This window comes from Ochlerotatus camptorhynchus, unplaced genomic scaffold (assembly GCF_037179485.1).
Source record: "Ochlerotatus camptorhynchus isolate MF236.1 unplaced genomic scaffold, CSIRO-AGI_Acam_v1.1 ptg000328l, whole genome shotgun sequence".
Classification (NCBI taxonomy): Eukaryota; Metazoa; Arthropoda; class Insecta; order Diptera; family Culicidae; genus Ochlerotatus; species Ochlerotatus camptorhynchus.
The window spans coordinates 4,143,977-4,171,626 of NW_027040816.1; the positions used below are offsets into that span (position 1 = coordinate 4,143,977).

Consider the following 27,650-nt stretch of genomic DNA (forward strand, 5'->3'; position numbering starts at 1 on the left):
TGACATAAAAATGGACCTGGATGTCCATGGGACATCCGCGTTGTTTTTTAATCATTAGGAACTGTGATGATAGGATGAATTTGGGATCGTGACATAAACATGAACCCAGATTGCCATCGGACCGTCCTCCGGAAGATCCGATACATCCGTAAAATTGGAAAATTCTCGAAACTGATTTTAGAGCTCCGCAGCTTTCTTCAAAAAAAAAAAAACATTAGGAACTGTGATATAAGAATGAATTTAGGGTCGTGACATAAACATGTATCTAGATAGACATGGGACCGTCGTCCGGAAGATCAACAACATCCGTAAAATGGTCACTTCATAAAATTGAGAGGTGGAAGCAGTACTATGTCGAGCAGGCAGAAAACGAAGGTGGCACGGCAACAGACCTTGGAGTACGCGCAGAAGACGACAGGCTACTGGCCCCTGATCTTCAAGAAGCTGAGGAGGAGATCGGTCGGCTGAAGAACAACAAAGCAACTGGTGTAGATCAACTACCAAGTGAGCTATTAAAATACGGTGGTGAAGCACTGGCTAGAGCGCTGCACTGGGTAATTGCCAGGATTTGGGAAGAGGAGATATTACCGGAGGAGTGGATGGAAGGTGTCGTATGCCCAATCTACAAAAAGGGCGACAAGTTGGATTGCTGCAACTACCGCGCGATCACACTGCTGAGCGCCGCCTACAAGGTACTCTCCCAAATTCTATGCCGCCGTCTGTCACCATTTGGAAGAGAGTTCGTGGGCAATACCAGGTTGGATTCATGGGTTCATATTCGCGATTCGGCAGGTTCTGCAGAAATGCCGTGAATACAAATTGCCCACACATCATTTGTTCATCGATTTCAAATCCGCCTACGACACAATCGATCGAAATCAGCTATGGCAGATTATGCACGAGTACGGATTTCCGGATAAACGGATAAAGGCGACGATGGATCTAGTGATGTGCGTTGTTCGAGTATCGGGGACACTCTCGAGTCCCTTTGAATCTTGAAGGGGGTTACGGAAAGGTGATGGACTTTCGTGTCTGCTATTCAACATCGCGTTAGAAGGTGTGATCAGAAGAGCTGGGATAGACACGAGTGGCTTGATCTTCAGGAAGTCCATCCAGCTTTTTGGCTTCGCCGATGACATCGACATCATGGCACGGAACTTTGAGACGATGCACTATAGGCAAAAATGGGTCCAAAATTACCCAAAATTCAATATCTCAACAGCACGCTGAATTCCGGCCATGAAAAATGACAGTTAATGAGATATTAGGGAAATACGGAGTACACTTTATAGGGGAGGGGTAAGGGTCATTTTCTTTAATATCATAATATTTTTTTCTGAAAAATACTTTTAATTAACTTTCATTTGGTATTTTGAGTTCCGTCATCGGTTAAGTTATAAATTTTTGAAAAAAAATCGAAAAAAAATTGTTTTTTTTTACCGCCCTAATATATAAATAGTTACCCTAATGACAAAATAAAAATACGAGTATAATATGTTGTGATAAGGAACAAAAGTACAATTTTTTACAAAATTCTGAGAACCACTATATCGTTTTGCTGTATACAGACAAAGAAAGTGAAAACTCTTTTAAAACAGATAGCAGTAAATTAAAACTTATTTAACCCAAATTAACCTTAAAATTTCGAATAAAAAATCTTATTATTGCAGGCAACCTTTGGAGTCAGTCAAACAATCGCATCGTTCAACATTTTTATGAATTAAAATATATTTAGCGAGAGTTCACTTTTACCCCTTACTCCCCTATAAAGTGTACCCCGTATTCCCCTAATATCTCATGAACTGTTGTTTAAAGACATAGTATTCTAAAACCATGCATAAAGTGCTTATGTTTTACGAAAAATAGAGCTGTGAAAAAACATTTCCTCCAAAAAGTAGGGGAAAATGGGGTAAAATTATCCAAAAAACATACCTACAAGGCTCTCCGGTCTAAAGGACCACGTTCAATCGATTTCCTGGACGATTTCCCTTCGGAAAAGTCGTTTTTTATGGCCGAAATTCAGCGTGCTGTTGAGATATTGAATTTTGGGTAATTGTGGACCCATTTTTGCCCATAGTGCGATGGCGGAAACGTACATCAGCCTGAAGGTTGAAGCTAGCCGGTTAGACTTGCCATGAACGCATCAAAGACAAAATACATGAAAGGAAGAGGTTCTAGGGAAGACAATGTTAGCCTCCCACCCCGAGTTCAGATTGACGGTGACGAAATCGAGGTGGTCGATGAGTTCGTGTATTTGGGCTCACTGGTGACCGCCAAAAATGATACCAACAGAGAAATTCAAATACGAATTATGGCAGGGAATCGTGCCTACTTTGGACTCCGGAGGACGCTCCGGTTGAATAAAATTCGCCGCCGCATGAAAAGGACTGTCTACAAGACGCTGATTAGACCGTTGGTCCTGTACGGCCATGAGACCTGGACTTGGTGTTTTCGAACGGAAGGTGTTGCGTACCATCTACGGTGGAGTGCAGATGGATGACGGAACGTTGAGGAGGGGAATGAACCACGAATTGCACCAGCTGCTGGGAGAACCATCCATCGTCCACATTGCAAAAATTGGGCGACTACAGAAGAATGCCGCACGATGATCCAGTGAAAATGGTTCTAGAAAGCGACCCAACAGGAACAAGAAGAAGAGGCGCGCAGCGGGCAAGGTGGATCGACCAAGTAGAAGGTGACCTGCGGACCCTTCGCAGACTACGAGGCTGGCGAAGTGTGGCCATGGATCGAGTAGAGTGGAGACGACTTCTTCGGACAGCAGAGGACAACAAGGCCTTAGCCTGATTGGTAACGTAAGTAAGTTTGCGTATTGCTCTCGGCTGTATGCACTCAACGCATAACATGAGTCTCGAGCTTCTGGCAGGAGTAACACCCCTCCAGAACCGTTTCTGAGAGCTCTCAGAATACTAATCAAATGCGGAGTGACAAACACACTTATAATTGCATATTTTGAAGAAATTCTTGGGCTGAACACACAATCACGATTTATGAGAATCTACTACCACTACATATCGTCAGATATGTGTCTTCCTTGTTACACTCCAGACCGTGCTCACTACACCATTAGCAGTTCCTCAACTGAATATGATCTGACCATGAAACAAGCAACTCATGGGATTCCCGATCAACTTCGACTGAAAGAACCAACACGTCAATTGCGTGAAAAGATATTTTACAAACGGGTTCCGTCTCAATGGCTTCGGTGTCTTCAATGGAAACTCTAGCACCTTCCGCAAGCTTCAGGAACCTTGTTCCGTATTTGTTGCTGAGCTGGTAGCAATCAACTTCGCATTGGGGATGATTTCCAACATGCCCGCAGACCATTACTTCATCTTATCGGATAGTCTCAGTTCGATTGAGGCTATTCGGTCGATGAAACCAAGTAGGCACTCATCTTACTTCCTTTCAAAGGTAAGGGAGCAGATGAGTGTGCTGGTCGAAAGATCATATATGATTACTTTTATATGGGTCTCCTCACATTGCTCACTTCCAGGCAATGAGAAGGCGGACTCTCTCGCAAAGGTGGGCGCGCAGGAAGGCGAATTTTATGACAGGCAAATTTCACACGATGAATTTTACCATTTAGTGCGTCAGAGTACCCTTTCGAGTTGGCAAACCGATTGGGACTTTGGAAATCTTGGACGGTGGTTACATTCAATTATTCCTAATGTTTCTTCGAGAGCGTGGTTTAAAGGCTTGGGTTTAAGTCGTGACTTCATTCGCGTGATGAGTAGACTTATGTCCAACCACTACTCGCTAGATGCTCATCTCAATAGAATAAACCTTGTGGACAGCAACATATGTCGGTGTGCAAACGGATACGATTACATCGATCACGCAGTTTGGCAATGTATGGATAATGACGCCACCAGAGAGCGACTTTTGAATACCCTCGAGGCCCAAGGAAGACAACCCTATGTTCCTATCAGAGACGTGTTGGAAACTCGCAATATCTGCTATTTGCAGTCGGTTTATGTGTTTCTTCAAATGTCTAGTATAAGAATTTAATTACTTTGTCTTTTGTCTCTCTTTATTAGTTTTTTTTGTCTTGTCCCACCGTCTCAATGAGTCTCATTGTCACCCACTGGTCACTCACCATAGCCGGTTGAACTCCAAATCTAGAACCGAACTATCATTCATACTGGTGACAACGCTCTGATGAGACAACGAAAACCCACCCCTAAGCTCCTCCCCTGATCCTATCCTTGGACAATGTACCCTTCTAACCTCGAGTAAGCCGCGAGTATTCGGCCCAACTCCTACTAGACATGGAATTAAGTGAGTTTTGTTACAAACAGTGATCAATGAATTATCGGCTCCGTAAAGCTAACGCGATTGAGTCTTCCAAATAAACGAACTGGATTAAAAAAAAAAATAGAGCTATACTTGCCGAAGAAAGCATCCAGCTAAGAGGCAAACAAACAAGTTGTGACCTAAAGTGTGTGTCTGTTTTATAAAGTGAACAGTCCTTGGTTATGAAATTCCCTGTCTCAAAACTTAAATATCACGTATTTATTTGATATTTTACAAAATATGTTGACAACCTCAAGCATACCAACTTAAAATATCAAACCTAATTAAGATATTCATATGTTATCGGTCCTTGTTCGGGATAGCATTAGACGATACCTATTGAAGTCCGTCAATCTATCATAGCTGGTCCAGATTGATTGTATTGTATTGGGCTGTTCACGTTGACATTGAAAGGGGTGGGCCGTCCCCAATGCTGAGACTAGGACCTACGGACAATCACAGTAGCCCAGCAAAACAATTTCAGCTTAGTCAAAATCGACTCAAAGGTCAAGCAAAATTCTAGCTGTTTCAAACCATAAATTACTCAAATGTGCCATAAAGGCACTGAACCTTTCATTTGCGAATAAAAATCGTCCCAAATAACCCCACATAATGCAATGACGTTACCGTAATTGATGCAGAAATTACTTTTACGATCTCGCTCATTTTCCGCCCAGTCAGCAGTGGCCAATTCAATCAGCGAAAAAGCGCAAAAGCTAACGACTAACGTCCGTTCCTCTGTTCGAATATTAACCCATTTCGCAGCTGGACGTCTGGGTTTCATTCCCGGACCTGAACCGTAGCCAGGTTTTCCTCCTCCGCAAGCCAATCTCATTTAAAAGCTGCATTTTTAGAGCACTTAGCTCTCACACATCATTTAATGTATGCTGCAGTAGGGTGGTTCAAAATATCGATTTTGCTTCACCAAGCTCAATCGGTTCTAAATCAAAATTTGAGCTTTTTTGGATACAAACTCATACTGCGCTGGTCCTTTGAAATTTAAGTGGGAATTACTTTGGGAAAAGTGAATTTTTTGTTCGCATCGTTCTAGCCCTTCGCCGTAATGATCTTTGGAAAAGTTTGCTACTTTTGCTTATGTGAAATTGTATCAGCTGCAATTTAGCTGAAGATCGGGTTTGATACTTTAAGGTAAATAATTGTTGAGCGATTCCGAAGCCGACAACTTTCTGATATGATTAATCGATGCTTTCAGGGCAACGGCTTGCACTTATGACATAGTAAACTGCGCCAACCACACCAATGTTGCCTGCTGAGCAGTTTATGGAGCATTTCAGAAGAACATCATCATCGTAATCAATTAATCACTAGTTATCCTGACGTTCAATTAACATGCGGTCTTGAGCAAAGTTGTAGGTGGTAAAATTCTACATTAGCACAGGGCCAGTGCAGTATGAGTTCGCATCTAAATGAGCTCAAATTTTGGGAGAATTATCAGGAACTGATTTGAAATGGATTGAGCTTGCTGGATCGATATTTTGAATCACCCTAATGGTGCAGTAAACTCTTCAGTCTGTAACGTTGCTTCCTCGCTAAGAAGTGTGCAATGGAAACGAAAAAAGGTGGAAAAATTCGGTTTTCCACCCCTTTTAACGACGTAGGTGGTACTGGTACATTTTAAAGCCGAATGCTCAAAAGGTAGTTTTCCCATTCGTACCCTTTTTCAAACGACGCCCTCTAAACGGAGAACGTCACCGGAGGGAATCCAAACGAGCAAATCCGCCTCACCGGGTTTAGCTGTGTACGTGTGCAATGTGTGTGAAGGGAGGGAAGGGGGGGGGGTCGGAATTGAATGGCAAACAACCGTATTCTACACCTATCTTCCAGCCGGCTGGAGGCGACGCAAAAGCACCCTTTTATGAGCTCTTCGGGAGTCAATTTACTTGCTTAATTTATTGTCGACCTGGTGGAAGACAGGTTTCTCTCTCTCTGCGGAAAGGTGGTAGTTTTTCCGCGTAAAAGTAACAACTGAATTTCCTTGGTGTTCGTCGAAGAAGATTGTGAAACGCAGCGTAGCAAAAATGATGAAATATATACAGGCGATTCTCGGTTTAATTAAATTTTCTGCCCACTGAAATGTCAGCGAAACATATCAAATGGGCTTATCTTCGTTGGTCGATTTTCTTTGGTAAGGCTTAATTCATTCGGTGAATGTTCAAATAAAATTGACGCTTCGAAAATGAAATAGTATGCTCGAAAATCCCCTCAAGTTGATGGACTGATTTTCGAATACGCGTCAAATTTAGGTGAAAATTCAACACAGCCTTAGCAACGCAGCAGAGGAAATCCTGATGTTTCTGTTAAATTGATTGGCCCTTTTGACATTCTACGCGACAAATGCCTGAGTTAAAACATTAATATCGGTTGTGTTTTCATTATTATGTTGGGGCGCTACAAAATGGAACGAAAATCGTTTGCACATCGTTGCATTGCTGGGAGCTGCGGGTTGCACGGAAATTTCATCATTAAGTCAACAGATGATCGTTTGAATTTATTTTTATCTGATTTGTATGTGATTGGAACCCAAATGAATGGGTGATTGTTATTTGTGTTTCGCTGGATACATTATTGGGATTATTTATGTTCGACTACTTCAAACTGTTGTTTGAAGTTGGATTCACCATCTGTTAATAGCTGGTGTTGAGAAAAAACAGAGGCTTAAAGTTAATTAATTAATATTGCCTCGTCAATAACAGGCTGATTTGATTTTTTCAACTCTTGATTTGTTCCAAACTCAAACTACTACAGTAACTTACCAACCTTAATTGTTATGATGTATATCTAAGTGTTTTTACATTGTTCCTGCATTGGCAATTCAGTATTTTTAACAGGTTTTCTATACCTGAATATCAGGATAACAATATATCTTAAAGTTAAAAACTAAAACTAAATCTTATCTAAGTATAAAGGGAATGAAATCCTCATTTGCAACGATTTTGCCTGAAATTATTAATTAATTTGTTGTACATTTGTTCTAAAGTCTCAACATTCGAAATTCTATGTACCTCGGTAGTACCATAGAGGTAACTCTAAGATCAGAAGGTCCCGAAGAAACGTGCTCAACTTTTTGGCTCAGCTCTGATACTGTTTTCGGTCCCAAGCTAATCGATGCACCCCTCGAAACATAGGAAAATCCACGAACCCCTCATTTTATCTGTCAAACTTTCATAGCGAATCAAAACAAACATTTTTAGTACTAGAATTTCGACTGGAATGGGGTACGCTAATCGATTTACTTGGGACCAATAGCTAGTCAAGTAGTGAGCCAATTTAAAATCGTTGGTTTCCACCGGTTGGTAGTACTGTACCAGGGAGGCAACTTTAAAATCGTCTATAAAACTTTGTTCTGAATCCTTTGAAGTGCTTTTTTCCTGCTAGTGCAACAACAAGACCATATTGGCGCAGCGTAAAGCATGGCCGGTCTTCAAACTTGTTTAAATATCAGAAGTTTATTCATCAGGCAAAGTTTGGATTTCCTGTTTATAAGAGGATACAAACATTTTATACATTTGTTACGTTTGGCTTGAATGCCCTCAATGTGATCTTTATAAGTTAATTTTTCGTCAATTAGTAATCCAAGATATTTCACTTGGTTTGACCAGGAAATTGGTACTCCGTTCATAGTGGCTATGTGACTACTACTAGGTTTCAAAAATGAAGCTCTAGGCTTATGTGGAAATATTATAAGTTGAGTGTTGGAAGCGTTGGGAGAAATCTTCCATTTTTGTAAATAAGAAGACAAAATATCTAAACTTTTCTGCAGTCTTCTGCAAATAACAAGAAGACTTCTTCTTTTAGCGGAAATGCCTGTGTCATCAGCGAACAAAGATTTGTGGCAACCCTGAGGCAAATCAGGGAGGTCCGAAGTGAAAATGTTATACAATATAGGCCCAAGAATGCTACCCTGACGAACTCCTGCCCTAACAGGTAGTCGATAAGATTTGGAATTTTGATAATTTACTTGAAGAGTTCTGTCATTTAAATAATTTTGAACTCGTAATATAGAGAGGAAAATTAAACTTTTTCAATTTAGCAAACAAACCTTCATGTCAAACACTGTCAAATGCTTTTTATATATCTAGAAGAGCAACTCCAGTCGAGTAGCCTTCAGATTTGTTTGAACGAATTAAATTGGTAACCTTTAAGAGTTGATGAGTAGTTGAATGACCATGGCGAAATCCAAACTGCTCATCTGCGAAAATTGAGTTCGTTTTGATGTGAAGCATGATTCTATATAAAATTATCTTTTCAAAAAGTTTACTTATTGAAGAAAGCAAACTTATTGGACGGTAGCTAGAAGCTGCAGCTGGATTTTTATCCGGCTTAAAAATTGTAGCAACTTTTGCATTTTTCCATTTTTAAGGAAAGTATGCCAAATGGAAACGTCAGTTTTATAATTTTACCAAGAAGATATACTCTGAGAGTTTTTTGATGAGGATATAGAAAATTTCATCATTAACGGGAGCGAAGCTTTTTAGTTATAGATCTTATTTTGTCCAAATCAGTCCCCCAGGAATCATCAAAAATATTTTCCCGAGAGAAAATATTCCGATAATCCCGAGTAATCTGATTCTCAAGAGGACTGGTAAGACCCAAACTGAAATTATGGGAACTCTCGAGTTGCTTAGCAAGTTTCTGAGTGTTTTCAAAATTTGGGACCAAAATTTTACTCTCTTTTTTAAGCACTGGAATAGGCTTTTGGGGTATTTTAAATTTTGTTGTGAGTTTCCAAAAGGGTTTGGAACTCGGGTCTAATTTAGGAACATTATTTTCAAAAGTTTTGTTCCTCAGGGCAGAGAATCGTTTGAATCGTTTTTTAATTTGTTTTTGCAAATCCCGCCAGATAACTTTCATGGCAGGATCGCGTGTTCTTTGATATTGTCTCCTACGGACATTTTTAGGACGGATCAAGAGCTGAAGATCGTCGTCTATTATAATTGAATCGAATTTAACCTCGCATTTTGGTACTGAGGCAGCTCTTCCTTTAACTATAGAAGTAGTCAGCCCAAGCAACATTGAAGGTTTTATCGAGGTTTTATAGCATTCTACAGAAGCCGCATAAAACCAAAATTGTTACTTGGGAGAGATTCAAGAGCATAATTAACATCATTTTTAGTTTGCAAAGGACTGTTTGGATCGAAGCTACACTCTTAGAAAAAAAACTAATTTAACACGTGACGGACTCCATGTTCGACACAAAGGAGCAGACGTAAACACTATTTCATGTAAAATTAAGTGTTCCGAGACTGAAAAGTTTGTTACTCGACGAAAAGTACGTTTGGTTAAGTTGAATTTCGCATCTGTTATGATTCAATTTGATGTCGAAATTGACGCTCGTATATTTCAGTGTCAGAGTACCTAAATTTACATGCTTTTTTCTTAGTGTGTATATTCTATAAATGTTCGATATTGCTCCCAATCAGCTCTATGGTAATTGAAATTAGAGCTGTTGGGATTACAAATTATTTCTTGGGATATTTCAAAAGTTACTGGAAGGTGATCAAAACCGAAGTCAGCATGGGTAACCAATTGGCTACAAAGTCGACATGAATCAGTTAAGACCAAATCAATAGTTGAGGGATTTCTTGCAGAAGAAAAGCATGTTGGACTGTTTGGATATTCAATAATGTAATAACCTGCAGAACAATCATCAAACAGAATATTACCATTGGAATTGCTTTGAGCATTATTCCATGAGCGGTGTTTTGCATTAAAATCACCAATAATGAAGAATTTAGACCTATGACGGGTAAGTTTCTGAAGGGCACCCTTGAGAAAATTCTTTTGCTGGCCTACGCATTGGAATGGGAAATAGGCAGCTATAAACTTAAGTTGTCCAAATTTTGTTTCAACAGAAACTCCCAAAGTTTCAAAAACTTTGGTTTCAAATGAAGAAAGAATTTTATGTTTGATTCGTCTATGAACAGTGATGACAACTCCACCACAGGCTCCATCAAGAGATCATTTCTATAAATGAAATAATTTACGTCCCTTTTACGGTCAGGTTTAAGGAATGTTTCAGTTATAACGGCAATAAGCACGTTATGAAGCATAAGGCTAACTTTTTTTTTAGGCCTTAATGTTGTTTAGTTCACTAGACTTGAAGTGAACTAAATAAAAATCATTAAAAATCTTGTTTCGCGAATCGCAATAAAGGGATTTTATTTTCATTTTGATCACTTGGATTGGCTCAAGGGGTGCAACAGCTTTACTCTGAGCTGCTTTTTTTGCAGCGAGTAAATCGCGAGTAACTCAATGTATTGCCAATTCAGAGAAAAATTAGCATTTGGCGTCAGATTTGACAACCGAAATTGATAATCGTCTCTGACTTAACTTAACTGAACTGACTTAACTTAACTTAACTGACTTTGATAATCGTCTCTGACTCACTTAACCAAAATTATTTGCATAAGGCCATGTCGTCATGACAGCGCGAAAAGCATAACAAAACAATAATAGAACAAAGGATAGTTCGGAGTTAAAATGGAAGAAAAAATAGGTTTGTGCGGATTTATAGCATTGCAGCTGAGCCCTTCTCGATTGGCCACATTAAGATTGAAGAAAATAAAGAGTAAACATTTTAAATAGAAAGTGATGCAGTCTATAATCGAGCTGACAAACCAGCCGCCGGTCGCTCAAACCCACCAATCATGTCTACAAATGCACCGGAAGTTCATCCAGCATTTAGATAAATCGGATAAATTTGTATAGCAATCCAACTATATTCATCATGTTTAAAGACGTCAACCAAGTCTAGCGGGTCAGTTCATTTTGCCATTAATCGTGCCATTAACAAACGGTATTTGTTAATTCAAAACTTTCCAAAATGCATTCATGGTAAAATGCTTGATATTCGGGACAAACAAGTCTTAGATGTCCGCTGAACCTCACAAGTTAGGGCAGAACATGAGGTTTAAATATCAGACATAATTGATTCGGTTGCGATAAGTTATGTCAAATATTGGCACAGGTTCTGGCGCATCTCAGAAGAATTTATGTTGACTAGCTCTTAATTTTATAGAAGTTTGGAGTCTACATTAGCATTAGCATTAGCATTAGCATCGAACAAGTTGCACAATATCGTAGGTGGTACGAATTCAAAACTATTAAGAGCAAGACGGATATCTATTACTGGACAGATAGTAAGTAGGAAGTAATTACTATCTCCCAGATAAAGACATATCCCGCTCCAACAGTTAAGGATTGTCCTGGCCACGTCCTTACAACTGGTAAGGATAGGAAAGGTATGTTAGTCCAACATTTACTTAAGAGAGATGCAGAGAACTCTACGACCCCTCATAAATGTCTCGGGAATTTAGGAATTATGTTAGTAGGGAAGGTAAGCCATAGGATACACCCAGTCAGTGTTGCTGGCATATGTAGTTTTTTTTATTAATGTTGAAATTGCTGTCCGGATCATCTGCTGAAAGATAAGGTTGCTGAAATAAAATGAAAATATAACATAGTGAACTCGCCATCGTTGTCACACCCGTAGCTAATTAAAAGGAAGGACATATGTTGTGTTTTATCTTTTTTTTTCTTCTATTGATTGAGAGGAAAACTCGCGGGAGTGAAAATAATTGTACTACCTCTTCTCCCGTAGGCCCAAAACCTCTATGTCTTTTCAATTTGAATTATAATCAATTAAAGTAAACTTAAGTTCATGTGATGTGTATGTGTGTGTGTATGTGTATTCAATCTAACCCCCACTGGCCGGCAGTGGTATTATGGAAGAAATTTGCTTACAACAATCCTTGATGTAATAATTTAAAGCAAGTTTAGTCCGGGAGTTAGAAAGCGATAGCTCTACTGCAGATCCAGCAACCCATTTCAGAATGCCTGGTAATTCACGTCCATTCCGAGGTTACTTTCACATACAATAAGCCCCGCGTGTAAACACTACCGTTATCATATGAATAATGGTACTGCAAACACACTTCCAGATTTCGAAATGTGATGTTTCGAAATCTGGCGCGTATTTAGTAATATATGGAAATATGCATTTATGATTGATTATAAATCAGATGGATCTCACCAAATTCTGCCTCCGAAAAAGGACCGGTTTGTTCACTCGCGGTAATCGAAAAAATCTTCCGCGTGGTTTTTACAGCCCAACACGACATTTTGAATCACATTTGAAGTTTTCCATTTGCACCGAATTTTTGCTTGACACCTCATTCGCGTGCATTTTCCGGAAGGCAGAACGCCAGCACCAAGAAAAAAAAAATACCCAGTGAAACTCTTCTTGGGAGGGAGGCAAAGCACCAAAAACAAGCGAAATGAAAAACCGACCGACGCGACACACAGCTATTCGAAACAAATTCTTGTTCCAGATTGTTCACGTTAATTACAATATCACTAAAAAAAAACTTCTTAAGACGTGATAGATCTTAATTTACACTTATCCACACGAAAAAACTAATATTTGTTTGATTTGATACAATTAAAAAAAATGCGAAAAACAGATGAAATCAGCGCCAGCGAAAACAAAACCAACCGTTCGCGGGCAGAGCCTACTGCGTTTTCAATTTTATAGAAGTTTGGAGTCTACAATTCATTTAATAATACGTTTTTGTGACAGTATTTTAATTACTGACGGTTGTTTCTTCTTCTTCTTTCTGAGAATTCAATGAATGCTAAAATTTCTGTGAACTGGCAATACCTCAAAATTCAATCGACGTTCATCGGTTTTTTGTCTCTGTTTACTCCATTTACTCTCTTTGAAAAGATTTATCTCATATTAGACGTCAATTTTTGTTTGTAAACATAGGAAGATTGTTCAGATCTACTATTCAAACAATGTGAATTCCTATACCACTTGGATCAAAACAAATTTGTCCGGAAAACGGCTCGAACTATGCTGGGAAAGATTCCAAAGGGGGCCTCCGTCACCAGCTGCTGTTATTTTTTTAAGAGATTTTGTTCGTACTCTTCCGTCTCGAAAAGTTGGATGTGAATTAACTGAAGGTATGTGGATACAGGCTATTTGTTCTCATAAAATAACCAGAGGAATCGTTCTCAGATGTCCACCGAGGAGAACGCGATATCACCGGTATAGAAGCCAGAGTATCCAGTGCAGCCGCCACTGCCGAAGCCGATGAGTACGATCCTTGATCGTCATCCGGACTTCAATCCTATTGCAGGGGAGCTGGTTCTCCGGACTAGTGGTGGACTCCCGGCGGATAGTGTCCTTCGGGTGTGGATTTAACCGTAGCCAACAATGTGAAGTATTGATGAAACGCGGTACACTGAACTACTATACTCGGAACTTTATTTACTGCGATAGAGTTTTGGATGTACACTCGTCGGTAGCTTTATTGTACTGATTTTATTTCGATCCTCTGATACGGGCTATCAGTGAAAAGAGTTTGTGTCTGCCCTATATGGTGTGTGAGAAATCCTACCTACGGGCCTTCTGCTCTGCTTTGTAGCATGCAAAGTAAATTGAGTATGAGTGCCCTAATTCAATTGGCGCAAATTCATTTAGGGTAAATTTTATAATTATTGGAAGTGCCTTAACACCCATCATTGATCTACTGGAAGAAATCGAATCCTGCATATGGTTCAGAAAGAGTGGAAGGAAAGAGGTCATGGCGATCTGAAGATTTTCAATAGTAACTCTTATCTGACCAAGTACAGGATCATCGCTATGGACTTTGCCGACGAGAAACCGAAGAAAGAAAAATACTCCGGATATAATACATAATTAAACTAACGAAAAAAAAATGTTTTTTTTTCTGAAAGAAATATAGACTTCCGTCAACGGCCGCAGAAGAATCTTGGTGGTGTATCGCACCATACCACGATTACCTAAAAGGCACATCAGTAGCACCAGAAGTGGGATGGTGCCCGATGGCAGCAGAACGTCGCCGTAGTAATCCAGAGCTCGGATCGCAGTTTTATCCAGTGGCAGGTTATCAAGCTGTGGTAACGTGATCGGATCGGAAGTTATTGGTCCGGCGGATTGAGTTTTTCTATCATCTCACACCGGACGTTTCCTTTTTTATGTTTGACAACAGCTTTTCGGCTTCGCACCTCCAAATATTGCTTTGATGCGAAAAGTGAGAAAGCAAATGACAGTGATTTTGCTCATTGAGCAATGTGAGTTACTCGAGGTTCCTCAAAAGGAACTCTGAAATTGCTCATGATTATGATAAGTCTTGTCACTTGGATTGGTTCAACTCCAAGTAATTTTGTCTCCACAGAGATTATCCACTTGCAGACCTTTGAAGACAGCCTTGAACACAGGTTCAGTTTTGGTGTGGTAAATGAAAAATTTTTGTTGCTTCTCAGTAAGATACTTGAGAAGACGTTTTAAACCGTCCAAGGTTTCAGCCAATACGAGCCGTTTGAAGTAGAAACTTAAATTAAACGAATGTAAAAAATGCCGTGCGACGAGCATGGAAATCGGAAGTGGTTATCACAATAGATGGGACCTTTTCCTTCTTGGAATAAAGCCGGGAAAGTTTAGTGGAATTTCGCCTCGATAATGGATTGTTCTCATCATCCGTCAGAATATCAAATTGATTGCTGAATTGAATTTCATCAGGAGTGGGATCAAGAGATTGTCCTTTTCTTTTGCGCTTAGTGGCGACAGAAAAAAGTTTCTCCAAATCGACTTTCAAGCAGATTGCCATAAGATCAAAGAGGAATTTTCCTAATTGGTATTCAAGCAAGATTACCAAGGATCGAAGAAGAATAAGACTCGAAGAAGGTAGAACATTTGCAGGTAATATTTAGCCCTGAAAAGTGCTGTTTAAATTTGCTGTAGCAGTAATTGAAAAAATCAAGAAAATCCAAAATCAGGAACGGTAGAAAATCACTGCTGATCTTGAGATCAGCAAAATCTCAAACAGAAAATCACGGCGGATTTTATCTTAGCTGATATTGAGAGTAGCAAAATCACAAAGCAGAAAATCAAGGCTGATTTAAACCTTAGCTGATTTTGCGGTAGCATTGGTTTCGGAAAATCAATAGATTGGTAGGGTTAACTACCCCATTTCCGGCCTATTAAGCACAATCCGCACTTAGTCTTCCTTAATCTAACTCAGTTTAGAACCAAACGGAATGTCATTATTACTGATGGCTTCCACATTTATTTACCTTTCCGTTCGTACCATAAGATTTTATAAAGAGAAACCAATCGTTGAGATATTGTCAAAAGTCTAACACTGCTTCTTGACGCCAAACTCGGCCTACGGATTCTAAACTCGGCCTAACGCATTGAAACGGCATTGAAACGCCATTGAAACGCCAATGAATTCACTTTGGCCTATCGGATGAACATAAAAATTGATTCGGTCGGAGCGCTTCTTCTGTTTTTGAGAATAATGGGTACAAACCTTCATATCACGCGTTCTCATTGACTTCGTTCGGTAGCTTATTAACTAAAGTATCGTACCAAATGCATAATTGAATTGTTTACTCTGAAATCATGGATTTATTTGAAGTTTTCTGCTCGATAGACCCAAAATGGGCGATTAGGCCGAAGTAGTTCTCTACCCTTTTACAGGCAAAGTAAAAATCTGACATTTACCGCCATTTTGGAATTCAATCCAAATCCATTAGTACCGTCCCAATGACGCGTTCATCTAGATACAATTGATAAATAGCAGATTTTTAGCGATGGGCCCAATCTTAGATCCTGGCCTGACATTAGAGGCATTTCCCCAACATTTTAAATTCAAACTTAAAAAAAAACGAGTTTGCCTTATTGCATTGATCTACCTTTTCATTCTACTACTATTGTATCACTTTCACTTTCACTATCACTTAAAAAATATAACAGATAAGTATTTCATTTTTCGTTTACTACTTGTAAACTACTTCAATGTCAAGTCATAGACTAGAAGAAATATGCAAGAAGTAATCGAAATACGTATATGCTATAGTTTTTTTTGAGTGATAGTGAAAGTGAATTAGTGAAAACGAAAGTGAATTAGTGCAAAGAAAAAGTGATACAATTGTAGTAGAAATAAAAGGAAAATCAACGTAATAAGGTAAACAATTATTCTACTAAAATGCTCATCAATCAATTTGAAAAAAAAATCCGTCTTTTTTTCAGTGCAGTCCAGTGCTGTCGAAACAACCGCAGCCCCAGTCGAATTTATCTTTTAAACCACAGTATATAACATGGAATAGTTTACAACAGGGGGACCCTATCCCTGTCAACCACATATAGATGCACCGTTAGACTGAAATTCGAACTCATCTATTGAGAAACTGACTTGGCACAAACCATTTGAAGTAGTTGTGGGAATAACTATGGAGAAACCATAATTTCGGTTCATATCGATCTCAAAATTTACCAGTTCACTCTAATTTAGAAAATAATAGCTGAGCTTGTTGAAAATTTTCTCAGCTACAACTTTGTTCAAGACCGCCTTTCGATCAAATGTAAGGAACAAAAATTATTAATGATTCAAATCACTGATGTCTTATGATTATGCTCAATCAACTGTTCAGCAGGCAACATTGGTGTTTATGGCGCGTAGAATAGAGGACAAAATCATGGCTACTATGTCACACTGCAGAATACAGTGTTGCCCACAATACAGTTGCTTAATCTTGCCATGAGATTATCAATTTCCTAAACAATTAACAACTATTTAATTAGACGTTTGTCTGAAAAACGATTTTCTGCTAAGTTGTAGCTGATAAATACTTCAAATGGTTTGTGCCAAATCAGTTTATTATCAAATGAGTTTAAACTTTCGGAGGCTAATCAGGACCCGATTTGAAACCGTTTGTAATTTTGCATCAGTCTAATGCACCGTAGCTCACGTGATTTATTGGACAATCTGACATTATTGGACAATCTGACACTTTTGGGCATACTGACAGCGGTAAAGCTGACGGAGAAACGACAGGACATAATAGCTTACTCTTTCACAGTTGAATCGCAGTGCTGAATGCTAGCAAGAGTAGTCTTTTACAGTCATTCTAACCCCTATATTCATCACATTGATATGAGCTACGACGAAATTCTTGACTGCCTTCGAATTTTCTCACAACTTTCTCCGTAACTTTAAGGCAAGAATTTCTCGGGAGTCTCTTATAATCCAATTTCATCGGAAGCTTCTCGAAGAAGTTTCATAAAACATTTATTGGAAGATTCTATTAAATCGTTTCAAACTACCGCAGAAGTCGACATCCCGGGAACTTTCTTCCGACTTCCTTGATTAGTCTTTTTGACTTCGCTTAGATATGTCTTCTGATTCCCCTTAAAGTTTTTTCCGGCATCCTTCGGAAATTTCTCCTGGCTTCCCTCGGAAAATTCTTCCGACGATTTGAATTCAAAATATTTGAACATGTGATTATGGCTGGATTTGGTGAGTTTGTTACAGTTGGGAGTCCTGCTCATGATCTTGATTTTCGCGCGTCGTATGTAGTTCGGTTCTTGCGATTAAATCCGTATGTTGAGTTTGGAATTTTGGAAATGTTGCATCCGTGATTCCAGATTAAAAAACATAGCTAACTGCTTTCGGGGACGTCACTTCATTTGAATAGCTTTTTGTCGGTCGTAGATTGTGGTAATGTAAGGGGCACGGTAGCTATAAGGCAACCGTCTTATTGAGCAGAAGATCATGGGTTGGAACCCAAGCCTCGTTACATTACGGAGTTGATCTAGCTTACTTACTTTACTTAAGGGTCCTGTGCACCACCAGCGGTGCAAAGGGCCAACGTGAAAGACTTCCATCCTGGGTGGCTGCTCGCTTTTGCCTTGACCTGGGCCCAGGTCAGATTCCTATCGACTTACTTTATTTCCTTATTGAGGCTCCACTGCCATGAGCCTGGGTCTGCCTCTGCTGCGATGTCCTGCCGGATTCCAATCCAGCGCTTGCTTGCAGATTTCGTTTCCGCCCCGTCGAAGTGTGTGGCCGACCCACCTCCACTTTCGCTCTCGAATTTCTGTTGCTATCGGCTTCTGATGACATCGACGATGTAGCTCGGCATTCGAGATCCAGTTGTGAGGCCACCAGGCCCGAATTATATACCGCAGGCATCGGTTGATGAAGACGATTTGGTCTTGTTGACGTTGATGGTGAGACCCGCCGCAGAGGAGCGTTCGGCTAGGTCATTGAGCTTACTCTGCATATCAGAGCGCCGTTGTGCTAGTAGAGCAACATCATCAGCCAAATCGAAGTCGTTGAGATGCTCCATGGTGATAGGCTGCCAAAGCAGCCCACGGTTCGGTACACGGTCAATTGCACCTACCATGATCTCGTCGATTACGATGAGAAACAGTAGCGGTGATGGTATACATCCTTGTCTCACACCAGCGACTACCCGGATAGGGTCGGACAAGGGTCCGTTATGCAGAACTCTGCACGTGAAAGCCTCATACTGCGCTTCGATGAGGTTGACGATTTTATCCGGGACTCCCTTGCGTCTCAGGGCGCCCCACAGATTCTCGTGATTGAGACGGTCGAAAGCTTTTTCATAGTCAATGAATACCAAATAAAGGGACTCTTGGAATTCATTGGCCAGCTCCAGGATGATGCGGAGCGTGACAATATGGTCCACACAAGATCTTCCGACACGGAGTTGATCTAGCGCAGTCCTCTATTGTAGAGAATCTAGAATAATAGAACTCGGCGGAACGATTCGAAATAGTAATACATATGTTTAGACAAAAGTAACGTACGCTTGAGCCGGTTCAGAAGACATTGTTAACTGCTTTCAGGGATGACATGTCATTGTAATAGCTCCTTGTAACCGATAATGAACGATCCTTGGTCGTAGCTTGTTGTGATAAAGGGGCATGGTGGCCTTAGAGCGACCGTTTTTGCTTACTGAGCAGAAGATTGTGGGTGAGAACCCCACCAACAAAAACGTCCTTCCCATGACAACCGTGGAGGTGCAGAGGTATACAATAGGTATCGAAATAACAATCCTTTTCCTCCCGATGACCGTAAGGATGTGGCCGGAGCCGTTATTGACCTCAAAATAAGGATTCACCGGATTTTGCACACTGAGAATAGATTGCTAATCCCAAGCCCCATTCATATGGTTTATTTTTATTTATTTACTACACCATCTTCGACTTAGTCGTACAGACTGAATAGCTTATAATTAAACATAAACCTTATCTTTAATCCTATTACTAAACACATTTTTAGACAAATTCAAATCGAACTCATCGCTAACGTCATTGAATGCTCGAAGACACGAGTCGAATGGATTATTATGGCCGTAGTTTGTCCTATGATAAGGAACCGCTAGGAGTGGCGAGTGGCGGAAGCGTCTGGGTGGAGCATTGAGTGGAATCTGTTCGAGAAGTGCAGGACAATCGATGGATCCTTTGATGAGGTCAAAGACAAACAAGCGTTGCATGTTGAATCGCCTGGCAGAAAGAAGTTCGAGTTTAATCAGCTGGCATCGATCGACATAGGGAGGAAGATTTTCTGGGTCGTTCCAAGGAAGCTGACGAAGAGCGAATCTTATGAACCTTTTCTGCACACGTTCGATCGTCAGAGTCTGTGTTACGTAATACGGCGACCAAACTGGTGCAGCGTACTCCAAGATACAGCGCACCAACGAACAGTAGAGTGTTTTTAGAGCATATACATCGGTGAAGTCAGGAGCGTGTCGACGGGTGAATCCTAATACCGAAAAAGCTTTGGCTGATATAATCCCAACATGATCGTTAAACCTCAGCTTTGAATCGATGGTGACTCCCAGATCGCAGATCGAATTTAGCCGTTCGAGTGTCTCTGCGTCCATATAGTACTGATGGTGAGTTTGACCGATACAGCGAGTGAAAGATATTATCTTGCACTTCTTGCTGTTAACGCGCATGTCGTTGTCACCGCACCAGATAAGCATGACGTTTATATCCTCCTGCAAAGTGTCACAATCTAAAGACGAGGCAATGATGCGATACACTTTGAGACCATCGGCAAAGGAAAGTTTGAATGATGAAAGTAGTATGGTTCTTCGTGCAAATGCAAATGCTTATGCTCAACATTCTTCCGATTTACCTTAGAAGATCTTCAGATTCCTCTGGAAGTTAATCCAAATTTTCTCTTTAGAAGCTTCTTTTGGCTCCTCTGGGAAATTCCTTGTGACTTTCACCCAAAAACATATCTGAATTTGTTTCCCGGGAATCGGGAAACGTGAATTTTGGTAAATTTCCGCGATGTCTTGGATAGGAAACACTCTTTTGCATTTTTTGGATAAATCGTGTTGAGCTCAAACTTTCGGAGTTATTCCAGATGAGTTCTCATGGTGTGAAGCAATGTATTTGAACTGAGCGCTTATCTGAAACTATGTATTCATACCAACTTATAAAAACATTTAAAGGGTGATACGGTCAAAATTTGGTCAAGGGAAAACGCGTGTAAATCGGTGAAATCGTTTATTTAAAAAAATCAAATTAAATTTTCTTTTTCAAGTTCAATTAGTATAAAATTCAGATTTTGTACAGCCACCTTGTCCACCTTCTTCGCCGCAGAAAGCCAGTTTGCCTTGAACTGCTGCTCGCCCTTAGCAGTTTTTTTGGTCTTCTTTAGGTTCCGCTTGACAATAGCCCAGTATTTCTCAATTGGGCGGAGCTCTGGCGTGTTGGGAGGGTTCCTGTCCTTGGGAACCACCTGCACGTTGTTGGCGGCGTACCACTCCATGGCCTTTTTACCGTAATGGCAAGATGCCAAATCCGGCCAAAACAATACGGAACAACCGTGTTTCTTCAGGAAAGGCAGCAGACGTTTATTCAAACACTCTTTCACGTAAATTTCTTGGTTGACAGTCCCGGAAGCTATGAAAATGCTGCTTTTCAAGCCACAGGTACAGATGGCTTGCCAAACCAGATATTTCTTTGCGAACTTTGACAGTTTCATGTGCTTGAAAACATCTGCTACCTTTCCCCTTCCTTTTGCCGTATACAACTCCTGTCCCGGAAGCTGCTTGTAGTCGGCTTTGACGTAGGTTTCGTCGTCCATTACCACGCAGTCAAACTTCGTCAGCATCGTCGTGTACAGCCTCCGGGATCGCGCTTTGGCCGTCGTATTTTGTTTATCATCGCGATTTGGAGTCACTACCTTCTTGTAAGTCGATAGTCCGGCTCGTTTTTTGGCTCGATGCACGGTTGTAGACGATACACCCAGCTTATTTGCGGCATCTCGGAGAGAGAGGTTAGGGTTTCGCTTGAAACTACCGGCAACTCTCTTTGTCGTCTCAGCGGCTTCCGGTTTTCGATTTCCCCCCGATCCAGACTTCCTGGCTGTCGACAAACGTTCCCAAAACACTTTAATTACATTTGTAACGGTTGATTTGGCAACTTTTAGCGATTTTGCCAACTTTGCGTGCGAGCAGCTCGGATTTTCGCGATGCGCGAGCAAAATTTTGATACGCTGCTCTTCTTGCTTGGACGGCATTTTGACAACTGAAGAGTGAATTCCAAAATCAAAATAGGAGCAACGTTCTACACACACACACCTTCAAAATGAGGGGTGTTCAGGTTTTTTAAATGCAAAATTGAAAGAAATACGTCAAGTTGATATTGACCAAATTTTGACCGTATCACCCTTTAAATGGTTGGTTTATGTTTGAATATATTCTTTGACTGCCCTACCTGGGAATTTTTGTGCGTTGGACATGTCCTACCTGTCCCACCTGCTTCTAGGCAACACCACCAAGTCAGATATTGGGAAACATGTGTAATATGGCGTGCCTGGGCCATAAAATCACCTGCACCTGATTGTTCACTTCTTATCGATCTCAATCGGCTAGACCGTAACCGTAATTCCTGTAACCTTCTTTGTCGAACATCATCGCATCAAACATCAAAACAACTTACGACAACGACGACGACTACGGTGGTCGATCCAATGCATAATTCATGCACATCTTCCGAGTACTCAGCTCGGTTCCTTCATAATCCTTTCTTTATCCGTTCTAGCGTCCATGGCTTTACGATGGGAAAATCTCAAGAATTATCTGCCGGCGGTGCCTACGAGGAAAAACGGCCTGTTTTCGGATTGAACATCAATCAAGTTGCCTGATACTAGTTAATATTACATGCCTAGGCTCGGTGGTGCCGCCGTGTCGAAGGGGGACACCCTGGATCAAACACCATTCGATTGCGTTTGCTCTTCGGAAAGTAGTGAACCTGAGCGTTAGGTTTAACAATTCAATTTACGATCGGAGGTTTGTAGCAGAAGCTTTTAACAAGTCGCCTTCTATTTTGGAGGCCCCCGGCGTCTTTGTAAGTAATCCATTATTCAAAGGGAGTTTTTTCTATTTTACCAGGATGATCCAATAAGCAATAGAAATTCGTAGCACGTAAAACGGTTGACTGCAAACTTCAACGATGGGCACCAAGACGAATGCCGGGGGATGACCAACATAAAGTTTGATTGAAAATAATCCTCCGCTGTCGCAAAGTTTTCGATTTTCCCGAAAATGGGAGGGATTTTTAATCCTCTTGATGGGGGCAATGTACGTCTTAAAAATTTGATGATATGCCATTGGTTTCCGTCTTCAGCAGTTTGAATACAGTGTCTGGCTTTGGAATTTATACATTGTTTTTGTCGTCACCGAAGGAACGTTTTCTATACGTCCCATAGACTGGAAAATGCGGTAATCTGTCGTGAAATACCCTTAGTCGTAACTTTTTTGATTTTTGCGCCGCGTGTATAAATAACCTTCCAAAGTGGTAGCACACGCGACTCCACCGAAGGGAATACGGTTGACGGTGCAGCGTAGTAATGTATAAATATACACAACCGTATAATTTTATGACGTTATAAGATGTGTCACATCAAGCCGTTTGAATGAGCCCCGTAATGGATGCTCCATCATCGGCATCATCATGAGAAGGTAGATTGGAAGCACACGTCCCGCAGCGTTGCCAGATTAATTGGGTCTCAAGAAGGGTCATCAACAATTTCGGCACTTACCTCATCTCGAAGTCCTTAATCTCCTCCGTCGTCAGGGTCAGGTTGTTGGTGACGTCGAGCAGTTGCCGCATGTTCTCGTCCCGCTGCTGCTGTTCTCGCTGCAGTTGTTGTTTCTTCTTCCGCGATTGTTCCTTGCCCTGCTCAACGCTGATGAAATCACCCTCATTCTTGAGCAGGATCGTTTCCACCGACGAGTAGTCCAGGCTGAGTGACGGCTGCAACGACGCAAAATGAAATGAAAGAATGAAAAACAAAACATAAAAACAACACGTCAGCTTTTTCCTTCAATGGTAGGCAGCTTTTTCACAGATGTTGAACACATTTTGAATGGGGTTTAGGAGCACTGAGAATGGTTTATTGCGGAACCGGAATAATAGGAAACGTAAACAGAGTCACCCACCGCGCGTCTCCATCAAAGTTGGCACTGACTACAGACGCGTGGCCCTTCTTGCAGTCTGGTGCTCCTTGAAGTGACGTGACGGACGGGTGAGTGGATTTCCGAGAATTGATTAGCATATTTCTGATTTCCAACGCCAACCATTAGGTTCTACTCTCTGTCAGCTCAAGGAGCAAGGCGAACGGGTAGGAATACTAAATAGTTTTTCGGTGTTTGCTTTCGGGGCAAGTTTTTTTTTCGGATGGTCCAGCAAACAGACGGAGAAACGAATTGAATCTTCTGATTGGGAAACCGCATAAGTCCAATTGATACAAATGCTGGAAAATAGCAAAACAAAAAACCGGACCAAGGTCCGATGTGGTTGCTCTACAAATCAATATTTTGGATCCTAATTTAAACTGGTTCCTTTCATACAAATTATCTAAAATATGTGTAGGAGAGGTGAATTAATCTAACCGGATCCGAAAGATGTGACTTATGCGGTTTCTCTAATGAATTATTCAGTTAGTCTCCGTTTTAGATGCAAACACGGAATGATACCCCTTTCCCCGTCTTTCTTCGTGCCTTGAGTACTAATAACTGGTAGGTATCTGGCGCAAATTAGTAATTCGGTAAACGATGCTTTTCAATGAAAATATTTGCATGGATGAAGCATAAATGCGCTTATCTGTTGGGATTTCACTCTGTAGTTTTCGAGAGCATTGAAGATATTTTATTTGCATATGTTTAGCGTGCAACACGATTTACATTTTCAATTTTCCTCAGTGGGTGAACTCTAATTCATCGGTGCACTCGTCATTTTATCAACTAATTGAGCAGTTTTGAAATGACCTTCTACCGAAGATTTTATGGAAATGAGGTATCAAAATGCTGATTTTTTAGGGAAAGCATATAAAAAAACGATGTTCTAGAAGAAAAAAAAAAATCTCCAACAGCTTTCAAAATCGGTTATGTAAAACAGTTGGAATTGGTAATAACATTCATTCGAGTTAATAAATAACGCTAACTGTCATAGGCGTAACTGTGATGCCCCCATGGCCCTAGCTGACAAGACATAAGTCCTTGTTATCCTAGTAAAAGTTTTACCAAATATTTATCCATAACATTTTCATAGGAAACATTTGTTTTTCTCAAATTTTATGTTTACCTCACCTTTCCACGTGCACAATTTAATGAATTTTTGTTTTCTTAAGCAATTTTCTGTCAAATGAGCAAACGACTTGGCACGACCCCCTTCGATTTTGATGAAACTTTCAACATGTCTTCAGTATGGGAGATTATGATTTTTTCATTGATCATAAGACCATTTTTACTCAATACTAATTTTTGAAAAGGGCGTATGTGTTTTCACAAATGAATTTTTCAAAAAATTCAAACTCTAAAACCGTTTTTTGTATCAAAATTGCGTCTGAGAATAAGTTGTACAGAATTGAAACACTGAAAAAAAATTGTAACAATTAAAAAAAAATTATATAAAATGTGAATTTGTTCATCATTTCAACGTACGGATTCTCCTTTGATCAACCAAATTCGTACCTTCCTCAAAATTTACTTTTGTTTGCTTTCTACTTTCTATATACAATGTTCACACTGCCGTACTTCAACGCCAACTATCAACTCTATACTTTCATCATCACATCATCTATACAGCAGCTCTGTGTGATGGCGAACAGTGTAGTTCAATTTGTTGTGTGTGTATTATCTCTAACCCCCCTCTCGCGTCACTTTTCAAATAGACCAATGTTACATATCCACCATTTTGAGAAAATCGATGTTGAAGTTCGACAGATTATTATTTTAACTGTTTAGAATCAATACATTTTTTTAAACTAGTTCGTTTATTTACTAGGCTCAGTCATGTGTGAAACTTTGCGGAGCCAAAATCAGTAATGTTTGAATTTACATTTTAAATAGCAGTAGTTCTAGGTTAGTATTGGGTACCAATTACTCGTGGTGGGCTCGAGGTTAATGGGTAACAATTTCGATTGGAATGAGCTAGGTAGGAAACTGGTTTCTGGAGCCTCCTTCAGATACTACTCTCGGACGGTTGACCAAATCCTGGCTGGGCGGGGGCAAGTAGCACATGAACAGGAGGATAATAAGACTGGGACACATTGGCTGGAAATTGTTTGGAAAGGAGGGGATGGTCACATCAAACTCTAACATCAGACAAACAAAGGAATTCGTAGATCGCTTGCATGTAGGAAAGATCACGTGTTCCCAATACATCTCTTACTTCACGGAAGGGTTGTCTACCTCGGGCCACTAGGGTATCCAATAGTCGTGCTCTGGAGGCGTCATTACCCGGGCAATACCAAACTGCGTGATCGATGTCATCATATCCGGTTATGCACCTACATATATTGCTGTCAACGAGGTTTATTCTATAGAGATGTGCGTCTAGCGAGTAGTGGTTGGACATAAGTCTTGACATCACTCGAATGAATCCCCGACTTACATCCAGACCTTTGAACCACGCTCTCGAAGAAACATTTGAAATAATGGAATTTAACCACCGCCCAAGAGAATTACTTGTCCAATCGTTTTGCCAACTTAAAAGAGAACTCTGACGTACTAATGGGAAAAATTCGTCATGTGAAATTCTTCTATCATAAATCTCGCCTTGTTGTGCGCCCACCTTTGCGAGAGAGTCTGCCTTCTAATTGTCTGGGATTGAGCAATGTGAGGGGACCCATACAAAGGTAATCATTTATGATCTTTCGACCAGCAAACTCATCTGCTCCCTTACCTTTGAAAGGAAATAAGATGAGGGCCTACCTTGTTTCATCGACCGAATAGCCTCAATCGATCTGAGACTATCCGAGAAGATGAAGTAATGGTCTATGGGCATGTCGGAAATCATCCCCAATGCGAAGTTGATTGCTGCTAGCTCAGCAACATAAACGAAACAAGGTTCCTGAAGTTCCGAAAGGCGGTTGAGTATTCATTGAAGACGCCGAAGCCAGTGGATCCATCAATGCGTGATCCATCAGTGAAAAATCTTCTATTACAATTGACTTGTTGGTACTTTTCAGCAAAAATGCTGGGAATTGAGATAGGTCGAAGTTGATCTGGAACTCCTTGAATAGCCTGTTTCATGGAGAGATCATAGTCAATGGGGAAACTGCATACACGAGAGGGGTTATAGCAAGGAAGGCTAATATCCGATGACATATAGTTAAGATAGATTCGCACGAATCTAGACTAGATGCTCAATTCGAGCATTTCTTTGAAGTTTTCAATCCCAAGGTTGTTACTGACACTACATTTAATCAATATTCTTAATGAGAGCTCCCAGAAACGGTTCTGCAGGGGTTTTACGCCCGCTAGGACCTCTAGGCTCATATTGTGTGTTGAATGCATACAGCCAAGGTCAATACGTAAACAACGATATTGAATGCGTTCCAATTTAATTAGGTGGGTTTTTCTTGCCGAGAGGAAGCAAAAAGAGCCATACTCAAGAACTGAAAGAATAGTCGTTTTATATAGTTTAATGAAGTTCGACAGATTATTATTTTAACTGTTTAGAAACAATACATTTTGCAATACTATTTTTACTGTAGTCAGTGAAGAATAGCGTTAGTAATTCAGTAGAAACGGTAAAATCAGAATTTTACTTTGAATTGCATGGTACAATATAGAAAAAAAAATACACATAGGACGTTTTGACTAGTCAAGTTGTACATCGGACATGTTGCATTGGGCAATTTTCTTCAATGTCATAATCAATGAGTGTTACATTGATCGTTTTGTTCTACATGATACAAGATTCCCTTTCACAGGTTTGAGAATAGAGTACCTAACCTAACCAAGCCCTGCCTTTAGAAAATGAGAACCAATCAAGTAAAGGCATTCAAATGTCCGAAGTACCCATCACGTACCCATCATTTCAAATTGTACATAGGACAATTTTTGACCTATGATTATCTTGAATAAATGAAAGTTAATTTGGACATGTGTTTTTGTATCACATACAATGATAGAAGAACAATAGTTTGTATCGATTTACTCGGTTTGTT

The 27,650-nt window shown here is 40.3% G+C and overlaps 1 protein-coding gene across 2 annotated transcripts in view; it reads right to left on the reverse strand.

Moving 5' to 3' along the window:
* LOC135708143 (uncharacterized) overlaps positions 1–27,650 on the reverse strand; it is a 508,021-nt gene that overhangs the window by 126,288 nt on the left and 354,083 nt on the right. For both annotated transcript variants that reach the window (XM_065230121.1, XM_065230122.1), the window contains one exon: positions 23,235–23,449. In XM_065230121.1, the coding sequence (XP_065086193.1) occupies positions 23,235–23,449 (215 nt within the window). The remainder of the gene's footprint in view (positions 1–23,234; positions 23,450–27,650) is intronic.